Consider the following 10,293-nt stretch of genomic DNA (forward strand, 5'->3'; position numbering starts at 1 on the left):
CCTATCCGTTAATGGCGTTGGGCCGACGCCGTGTGTGGCGCTGTCGACTGACGTCGGTCGGTCGTTAACAATTTACTTTTGGATGTTTTTGCCGATTTTTGATTTTCTTTCACGGCCATCGCATCACGATCAGGCGCCTTTCCCCCGCCCAAAAATAATATCCGCCATCTGTTACGCGTGTTTAACGTTAGAGCGCTAACCAAAAACAAGAGAATTCAAAGCGAACGTTCAAGTTTTGTTTCAAGTCGCCTAAAAGGTGGATTAAGTTAAGCGGAATTAAAACATGCTTTATTTTTAGTTTGACGGCATAACTTACTATTAGGAATACTTCATTATCCTGGACAGCGATTGGCAAATGACGGGAGCGGGACAGACTGTTTTGGGCGCTGGAACATGACGTGACTATAACGAATCATTTGGCGAAAGAAAAGAAAACAATATTTGGATGAGAGCGACTAAAATAAAAGGCAGGGACAAAGAAAAAACCAAAAAAAAATGACGATTACAGAAATGGATTAGAAGGTAAAATAATGTAAAATTCCATTGATAATTAGATGTTGTGGAATTGACGCATCGTTCGCTGGCTGGAATGTTTCCGTCTCTCTTCGTGCTCTGCGTCTGACGAAGAGCTTTACGAATACAAAGAAGAAAGATGCGGGTCATCTGGAACTGGGAAGAGTCGAGCTTGATCCAGCGCTCGCTGTAGGGAGGCGCGTATGGAGCGCGCTCGAGCCAATTCACTTCTCGCCAACTGTGTCAGGTTCAGGCGCATTTCTTGGACGCGCTGCTTTTGAAAAGCCTTGATCTACATGGACGCACAACATGAAATTGAGATCATCATTCCGTTACGTTTTATCACCATTTCTTTAAAGAAATAAAAAATAAAAAAATAATAACATCCACACACACAAAAAATAAATGTTTGAGCGCTGCTGACGCAATAAGAATGAGAACACGCCCAGTCATGTTCATGAAAATGGTTAATAGGGTGAGTCAGTACTTAAAAAGTTCCTCATTGCTTTCGAAAACATAATAATAATAATAACAAACGTAAATAAATAAATAAGAAAAACTATTTGGGCTTGCAGAGGATGTTGGCCTTCGACTATGTGGAACAGATGCCAACACGTCGGATGTTTACGACGAGCACAATATTTTGTAATTGAAGGAATGGCCACGTCTAAAACGGTTGAAAAACCGAAAGGGTCTGCCATAATACGTAATTATTATCAACACTACACACACACACACACACACAAAAAAACACAAAAAAAAGCGGAAACACAGGACAAAATTCAAATAGTCGGACATTTCTACTTTGGGCACCAACGCCTATATTCGCCTGCGATGACTTTACTAATCGATTGAGTTACCAAGGTTAACCTGTTCTTTCCCCTTGCTGCCGAATCGATTGCATCAAAAGAGAAATAAAAAATAAATAATAATAAAATGTTTCAACGTCGTTGTTTAGATTCGAGCGAGAGGAAGGCCTAGCTGGACAAGGATGGGCAGATCGTTTCGTAGTGTCCACTCGATCGACAAGGCCAATGACTTTGATCGATTTATAACCCGCCAAACGATACGCACGGCGAAAACCACAGTCACGTGACTCAAAATTAAAAATAAAATGGACAAACAAAGAAAGGTGAAATGAAATTGACGGGACTTACTTCGTGACGGGCCACGTCGGAACATTCTTCAAACGCCGTTTCGGCCGCCTTTTTTAGCCGCTTCAGCCTATGCAATCGGAAAATCAAACGTCAATCACAATTGGCAAGTCACTTGATAAAACAGATGTATTCATGTTTGTTGTTTTTGTGGGGTATTTATTTTTTAAATTTCATTTATTGATTTTGGTGGATAACCAACTCAACCGATTGCAAGATTAAAAGTTGAGCGCAACGGAGAGGGCGTTTGGGAGTTGACACGCAAGCGGGCCGCATAGGAAGGGGCGTGATCTGACAACACGCTTTAAACCAAAAAAAAAAGGGGCTAAAAAATAAAAATAAAATGTGCGATCTAACATATCGATCGGCTCGAAATAATACAACGACAGCCTCGATCACATCAATTTCCATCCTATTTAAAATCAACTGGAAGTGCAACAACAACAAAAAAATTAATTCGAAACTTAAGTTGAATTGAAAGGGAAGGAGAGACACAAGTCCGCCACCGAAGCCACACACCTGTTTTCCTTGAGGTTGTAAAACAAAAGAAGAGGAAAACAAAAACAAAAACAAAACGTAAGCCCTTGTTTTGGTTGCCATGGGTGACAACCTGTCATGGAACCCCGAAACGGGTTAAAAAATAGAATTATAAAAAAAAAATCAAAAATACGCAACGTATATCGACGGAATTCCGGAAAGAATCAACTTGAAAAAAGAAAAAAAAAAATGGGGCAGAAAAAAGGGCAACTAAGTAAGAAACGAAATCGAAACTCAAATGCCCATTCAAATGAGCCTATCTTCGACGGAGCCCCAATTGCTAGTGGCCGACGCTTCCGTCTGGATGGTCAAGTGGGAGCCCATCGGATCGACGACCGACATGGAATCGCCCATGGAAAAGCGCTGCTGTTGGCGTTTCGGCGGCAAGTCGGGCGGAATGGATTCGATCGAATCCAAACCTTCCGTCGAACGAAAGTGATGCAGCGGAGAGCGGACCGTGGCGCTAGTGGAGCGGGGCCGTTCGCCATCCGACGACGCCGCATCCGCGTGGTCGTGCGTCAGACAGTAGTAGGAAGAATCGCGCAACTCCGACAGGCTGTTGCCGCGATCCTTCATCGAATAGGACGTGTGCAGCCAAGAATTGCGGTGCGGCGTGCGGAGGCGACTCGGCCGCAGGGATGTCGGGAGATTCGGCTCCGGAAGAGTCGGACGATCCGCCGGCCGTCGAAGAGTTGGTGGTGATAAGATCGCGGGTCGAACCGGTTCGTCCGTCGGTGAAATACGCCCGAGTGGTGACCGTTTTGCTACCGGCCGACGCTTTGCCCGGAGTGTTGGGCGTCGTCCTGGGCAGGGCCACTTCGGCGCGCAATTTGCGCGTCCCGCGGCTGACCTGCGACCCGCCGTGCAGACTGCTGACCGAATTGCGTCCGGTGAACCAGGAGCCGAGCTTGTGGGTGGCCGCCTCGCCGGCCACTTCGCCCTTGCCGCCCGTCTCGCCGGCCAGCTGCTGATTGGCCATGCGGCGCCCCGTCAACGCGTTCGGGCTACCCGATTGGCTCTCCTCGTCGTCGGCGTGGCGACGCCTCATCATCGACGTGGCGAACGTGCTGAACATGAAGCGCCTCTTGCGGCAGCGGATCGTGATGCCGACGGCGCAAAGGAAGAGCAGGCTCAAGCCGCCGAAGGTGCCGATCAGGATGTAGGTCAAGGCGGCCCCGCTCAGTTCGCCGCTTGCGGCACTGCCGTAGACGGCGCCCGAATCGTGCGGAATGGTGGTGGTGTTGACGGGCAAATCGGCGTCCACCTCGACGGTGCGGAATTTTTTGTCGTACGCGTCGATGGCCTGCTCCGACTGGAACACTTCCGGCCGCTTTTCCTCCACATCCAAATGATGCCGATGCGGTTCGTCTGCCGCGGGTCGAGTGGCAGGGCGCGACGTTGGCACCCCTAATCGCCGGACGGAATTGCTGATCAGTTCCGGAAACGCGGCGCCGAAACCCTCCATTTCCTCCAGAGCTGGAAGCGCCGGAAGCTCCGGCGGCCGGAGACGTTTCCTCTTCTAAATCGCCCAAATTGAAGAGTCCGTAAGGGAGCGGGGGCAGTTTGGGCGATGGAGACGAGGACGATGGAGACGAGGACGGCGGAATCGGTTCCTCAACGACAAGCTTCCGCCGATCGAAAGACGAATTCAAAGCGGCGCTCGATCGATTGGTGGCCGGCTCTGCGGCCGGCTCTTCCGCGTAATCTTCGTAGTCTTCGTAAGAGACATACTCGGCGGAAGGAGCGCCCGTGGCCGGATGAGGTTTCAACCCTTTGTCCTGGCCAATCTGAGAGTGTTCGTCGTAATCGATAGCCACGCCCAGCCTGGAGGGCGAATCCTGGTGCTGCATGAGACCGTCGCTTGCCACCATCGATTCCGGCTGGGCGGCGATGGATTCCGAGCCTTCCGACGACTCCATCTGGTCGATGATGTAGCCGTGACGATGCGACAGCGATCCGACGGGGACTGGAATGTCGGCCACCGATTTCATCTTATCCGACGTCGACGTCAGGCTCGATTTGACGATGAGATTCCATTGGGACGGAGCCGTGATGACATCGACCTCGCCCGGCTGCTCCGTCACGCGCGCAATTCCAGAAAGGGCCGGAAGATCCGGAGTCGAGTACAGAGGAATGAGGGCGTCCGTGTTGGGTACCGTGTGGTGGCCAACGTCGCCCTTTCCGCGATGCTGGCCATGGTGTTCCATGGGCCGGAATCCACCGCTGGCGGCCGGAAACCGTTGACGCTGAACGGATTGGAATGCGTTCTTTGCTCGCGATCGTTCGTCACCCGGCGACGCATCCGCCTGATCGGGAGGCGCATTGAAAGCCGAAAACAATCCGGGCCGGTTCAAATTGTGGACGCTGCCGCTGCGCTGCGGTGGCGGCGGGTTCAAATTGCCGGACGGAAACGCCGAACTCGGACGGCCTTCGTTTTCGTCATGGCGCCTGCGCTCGGCCGACGAAAACAGGTTGCCCAAAATGGAGCTATCGCTGACGGGTTTCGTGTTGGCCGCCGGAATCGAAGGTTCCATCAACACTTCGCTGGCATCTCCGGCCACACGGGCGAAAAAATCCGCCAGATCAAACGCTTCCGCTTTTGTTGTTGTTGTTGTCGGTTTAGTCGTCGTCGTCGTCGTCGTCGGTTTGGTCGTAGACGACAACGCCGCCGACATCGGTTCCGTTTTGGTAACGAGGCTGCTGCTGTTGACGCTATTTCCGCCCAAAGAATTGCCACCCGTTTTGATTGTATATTCCGGAAGCCTCCAGGTCGTCAGTGGCGGGATTGTCGTGTTCGTCTTGGACAGCGTGAGGATCCCATTCTTGTTGGTTACGACCGAACTTGGAGGGAGGTAAGCCATTCCAACTGGTGAGCCCCTTTCCGTCGTTGACGTGGATGGACGGGCCGGAAGGCTGACGATGATGGCCTTCTTGGTCGAAAAGGAAGTCGGAACTGTTGGCTGTTTAGTGCTGGTCGTCTTCAGCGTCGTGCTCGCTACTTCCTCTTCGTATTCTTCGTACTCGTCTTCGTCATAGAAATCTTGTTCTCCTTCCGGCGGATTGTTGATCGACCTCAAATTGGGATCTTCCGCGCGTTTGATCGTCGTCGTCGACGGAGTTGTTGTCCTTCTAGTTGTCGTCGTGGTTGTGGCCGCCGCCTTCGTTACCGGACGTGCCGGACGCGCCGGAGGCAGTCCTCCTATTCTTTTATCGATGATCCTGTTGGGCGGATAGCCAACGGTCGTCGACGTTGGCAATCGAACGACAGGTGGCCGAGCTTTGACCAACGACGACGGAATCAACTGTTCCGGTTTGTGGAGCCATCGGCAGGGCGGCCAACAGCGGATGATGATGATGATGGTGGTGTTGCTGGGCCGAAACGCGGTTGGTGGCCGCGTGGAAAACTTTGTGAGTGACGTCTTCGACGCTGATAGCGTCGCCATTGTGAACCACCCATTCCGTATCGTGACGGGCCGTCGCCTGATCGGGTATCGGCACCAACGACGGAGTCGAAGTCTTGATATTACTCAAAAGCGCTTCGAACAGTTTGGCGCTGGCCGTCGTCTGGTAGGTGGGCGACGAACGGGCCTCTTCGGTCATTCCGGTCACGTTGTAAAAGAAGGACGTGTTGTTGGTGCGCGAAGCGGCCAGCAAAGCCTCGGCTTCCATTCGATTCAGATCCGGATGGATGATGTAAGACGAGCCCTTCTGATCGACGCGGATCGTTAAAATGGCCTTTTCGGCTCGATCGGTCACCACTTTGTCAACGTTGGCGTCGGCCACGGCCGTTCCGGCGGCCATCAAAAGTACTACAAGCGCACTCAACATATCGGCTTTGGTGTGTAGGCTAAAAAGATTACCACGAACAAATTGAGATTTCAAGACATTATCCAGCGAGAATTCGCCACTAATTTCGCCCACTTTTGTCTTTCTTTCTTTCTTTCTTTCTTTCAAACGCAATCAGTCAAACACACAAGCACAACTGAAGAGCAACAAATTTCAAAACGCCTAGCAGGGAATTGCACGGGGACGGAAGAGAACTTGACTGGCGGACGCTCGAGGACCTTCTGAGTCTGACCGATCAGTTGCCGGCCAATGTCTTTCAAAGGTGGCGTCCAGCGGTGGTAAGATGTTCCACGCCGCTATAACACACACCCCGTGATTCTTCTTCTTCTTTTCTTCTCTTCCGCCCTTAAGGTGTACACGTGGAATGTTTTCCCTCGCACAGCCGTTGCACTTGTCGGAATGAAGAAAAGAAACGGACGCTACGCCAGATCCGAAAGACCAACGGGACTATGAGAGGTGGGGTATGGACGCGTACGAGAGAAAAAGAGAAAGAAAGAGAGAGAGCGCCGCGAGATAAAAATAAATAAATAATAAAATTCGTTTGGAATCAGTGCGGTCGGGCAAAAGACCTCATCGCTCCTCCTCTTCCTCGAGGGATGGAGGAGGAAGTAGTAGTACAACCTTCCCGATGAGAAAAATAAGAAAACGTCTGCCGGCCGTGACGAGATGGAATAAAAAAGACCAACGACCCTCTCTCTCTACCCCCCTTTCCCTCCTCAATTCAGTCCATTGTCATCAAAGAAAACACCTTTCTACCTTTGGAAAAATCCGAATTCACCTTTTTCTCTGTTTGTACCAATTTCCAAGATTTTTTTTTTGTTTTTTTAAACAATAAAAAAATAGAAACAATCAGACGATCTCGATTGCCATCAGTTTGCTCTCTTTTGTTGTTGCGTGTCTTCATTTCTATTTTGAAAAAAAGAAAAAAGGGAAATTTTGTGTTTTTTTTTTCTAAAGATGAATTGAATCATCTTCAATAGGAAATTGGTGGCCATCTGTTGTCATTGACAGTTTACTGCGACAATCAACATTTTTTTAAAATGCCGGGCGTTATTGGCCGAACCGTTTGATTTCTCACGTAAATTTCATCGCAATCATTTCGCTTTCTCATACGTATATTGGTCGTCTGACGGAGGCGTAATGCTGCTATCAACGGAGCAAGACCAAAATAATAGATAAACGTTAAAACAAAAAGACGAGTTTGGTGGGAAATGTCGAAGGAAATTCACCGTCGCTTTTCCGACGATGATTCCCGCTGCATCAGTGCAATGACCATTTGATAAACCCACTAAACGTTTCGCTTCCTCCTCTAAATACGGCATCAATTACAACATCTGGCCAGTCCCCCCCACCCCTCTATCCTGAAAAACTATTTCCAGATTTCATTAAGAATAAAAATTTAAAAAAAAAAAAAAAATTGAGTGGGGAGAAAGAAAATGAAAGTCTCACGAAGACAACGTCCCCCTTCTACGATGTACAATAGGCTTCATGGTGCTTCCGGGACTTCCGAGTTCCCGGGTACACGTAACATCAAAAAGGTGTTTCAAATTCACACGATGCCAATGCACTTGATTATTATTATTATTTTTTTTTTTTAATGAGCGAACCAGAAAACCTGGGCGCGAAATTTGAAAAAAATTCAACCAACCGAGACCACGTTCCTTTAAAAAAAAAAAATGGCAAATGACTACGCAATAAACATACGTTAACATTCGTTGCATCCGAACTGGAAGCTGAAGAAGCGTAACGGTAAACATCCTCCCATTTAGGGAATTTCGACAAGTCAGAGCAACAGCTCGGCTACGTCTTTTCCATAAAGATTAATACAAGGAAGAAAAGAAAAGAAAAGGAAAAATAAAAACCACCTATGGCATGCTGTTGTTGCACGGGCGAACAAGAGAAGAGGGAAAGAGAGGGTTGATAACCTAAAGCCGGTGCCAAGCCGCAGGAGCTGCAGCTGACGGTTCCACGCCAATGATGCACACAAGTGGCGATGATCCGTTATTTTACTAACAACCCCCGCCGGGAAAAATATCTTTTTTTCTTCTAGTTGTCAGGGATAAAACCAAAAGAAATATTCGTTTTCTTTCTTTTTTTTTTTGGCCTTTACTCTCTCTCTGCAAAGGGAATTTCCAGATGACTCTTACGAATGAACTGCTCAACAAACGAAAAACACATGGTTGATACTAGCCTTTTTTTAAAGTCAGGGGGTAAGCGATGAGAGAAGAGAACGCAATCGAAAACGAAAAAAAAAAGGAAGAATTCAAAACGGCATTTTTCAGCAGAAAAAAATCTTTTCCCATCCCGCAGTGTCATAGGGAAAAAGAGAGGAAAGTGATGTTCCAAAAACGGGAAATCCTTTCAAATCGTACGGCTCGTGTCGTTGTAAGCAAAAACATTCAGTCACGTTAGAGTCGATCTAACGGAGATTATTGACGAGGAAAACGCTGTACCAAATGGCACGGAAATGACGCAGAAGCAAGTCAGGATTCTTATTCAGAGTCACGAGTGTGCGCTCGCCGAGACGGTCATACGCAGTTGTCACAACGATGAGAAATGCCAAGACAAGGTGGCAAGAAACAAGAGAAATGACAGTACCTCATCTCGTTTATGGGCTTTGGCCTTATCCCAATTGCGGTTGGCGTTCTCGTAGTTGATGAGTAATGCCGTACGTCGGTTGAGCATCAGCTGTTCGTTGGCCAAGTACTGTAGGTACAGGTCCCAAATGCAATAGAAATCGCATAAACCCCTCTGAAGTCCGTCTTCCGTCAAATCCTAAGGCGTCAGCGTGGGGACAGCAGGGGGGTGGGGGGAGAGAGAGAAAAGAGAAACGTCAAATGACCGAATTTTTTTCTAGTCGTAATCAATAATATATACCTGTATACTGAGAAACGAATCTGCCATTTTGGAATGGAGTTGATGATGGATGCGGCTCGTTTCCTGCTGGTACGAACTTGGGGCATTCATCGAAAGAGCTGTGCACAGGTGTTTCAGTTGGCCAATGATTTCTAATTATAAAAAAAAAAAAAGAATGGAAACCGCAAAAAGGAAATAGAGACATGATCCAGTTTCTTCTCAAATTTCTATTACTTTTTTCCGAATGAATGACGGTCAGCACGGCATTCAATGTGGTTTTAAGATGAATTGAATAGTTGGCCGACCAATCACGCTCGTTTTGGAAAAACTCTTCAATATCTCGAAGGGGCACTTTAGCCGGCTGGGAAGATCCAGCAAAGCTCTCGGCAAGCTTGGCGAAAAGCCCTTTACGACCGGTTTTTTCTGCTATCACATAGGTTGGGGACAGAAAATCGGCTAAGGCTTGCGACCTGCCTAACGTGGAATGCAAAGCGACCATTTGCAAGTACCTAGAAGAAAATGGAACAATATGTTTTGTTAGTCTTGACAATGTTGTTAAGATAGCAAAATCAAAGAGAAAACACCTTTCAATTTGTTTTCGATGGATGATTGGAGCTTCAGCAAAATTCTCTTCATACTTGGATGTCAATGGTGGTGGCAAAGGAGGATATATCATCCCACCAAACTTTTGGCAATCCACCAGCAACCGATTGAAGGCTTCAAATTCTTCATAACTTCTCGTTACCTCCCACCAGGAATCTCTGATTTCTGGGTCATCAATTCTCGAGATGCGGAATGTCAAAACCGAAGAGTCTGCAGTGGCACGAATACCCTTGACATTGAATACAGGTCCTAAATCTTCAATTGGCATTGGACTAGAGGCAGACGAGCTGGAACTACTGGTCACAGTTTGTTCGCTTTCCGTATCAGAACCCTCATCCTGAGCAAAGCAAGACTGCTCTCTAGACATATTGCCATCAGTCCTCAGATTATTTTCATCCATTCTTTGACGATTCGAACAAATCAAAACAACTGCTGGCGTTGTTAACGTCAATAGGCTGTACAGATTTTTAATCAACACTGTTAACTCCCTTGAAGGATAATTTTATCATTTAATGACATACCAGCAATTTGTAGATTGAGGAATAGTTTAATAAAGTCTAGTTTCATGGTGCCATCATTCTTTTTAATATAAGGTAAATTAACGATTAAATAATTTTGAAAAAAGAAATTCAACGTGAAAGAACTTCCCAAGATTTCACTTGTTTATGCATGGATGATTAATGAGCATGGAAGAGCAGACGACGCGCGCCAAAGCTTCAATGGCGGTCCGATTTTGGCGGTTTATTTGAAACTAACCTGTGAATTCAACACCCACTAAACGCAA

The 10,293-nt window shown here is 47.7% G+C and overlaps 2 protein-coding genes across 3 annotated transcripts; both read right to left on the bottom strand.

Annotated features, from left to right (window-relative positions):
• Positions 1–119: 119 nt before the first annotated feature.
• Positions 120–10,186, bottom strand: LOC116925393 (sorting nexin-32). 2 transcript variants are annotated; one of them, XR_006648204.1, is made up of 8 exons: positions 10,031–10,186; positions 9,491–9,964; positions 9,141–9,415; positions 8,928–9,058; positions 8,649–8,825; positions 1,671–1,737; positions 317–805; positions 120–249 (listed from the first exon to the last, which is right to left on the bottom strand). XR_006648204.1 is itself a non-coding variant. In XM_032932083.2 (7 exons), exons 2-6 carry the CDS (start codon positions 9,907–9,909, stop codon positions 1,699–1,701), a joined length of 1,041 nt encoding a protein of 346 aa, XP_032787974.2. In that variant the 5' UTR covers positions 9,910–9,964; positions 10,031–10,186; the 3' UTR covers positions 267–805; positions 1,671–1,698. The 2 variants fall into 2 exon arrangements, 1 of the variants encoding a protein (XP_032787974.2); XM_032932083.2 differs by lacking the exon at positions 120–249 and having other exon boundaries at positions 267–805.
• On the bottom strand, positions 1,779–8,634 carry LOC116925386. The gene is given in 4 exon segments (XM_032932062.2): positions 1,779–2,822; positions 2,824–3,675; positions 3,677–5,524; positions 5,526–8,634. Coding segments are annotated over 4 exon segments (3,579 nt in total). The 5' UTR covers positions 6,033–8,634; the 3' UTR covers positions 1,779–2,450.
• Positions 10,187–10,293: the final 107 nt, after the last annotated feature.

The sequence above is a fragment of the Daphnia magna genome, linkage group LG6, assembly GCF_020631705.1.
Source record: "Daphnia magna isolate NIES linkage group LG6, ASM2063170v1.1, whole genome shotgun sequence".
Classification (NCBI taxonomy): domain Eukaryota; kingdom Metazoa; phylum Arthropoda; class Branchiopoda; order Diplostraca; family Daphniidae; genus Daphnia; species Daphnia magna.

Coding starts and splice junctions, on each gene's coding strand:
- LOC116925393 (XM_032932083.2), bottom strand. CDS start 9,909: ATGGATGAAAATAATCTGAGGACTGATGGCAATATGTCTAGAGAGCAG. Junction 9,059..9,140: donor CGTCATTCATTCGGAAAAAA/GTAATAGAAATT, acceptor TTTTATAATTAG/AAATCATTGGCCAACTGAAA. Junction 1,738..8,648: donor AAGCCCATAAACGAGATGAG/GTACTGTCATTT, acceptor CCGATTGCATAG/GCTGAAGCGGCTAAAAAAGG.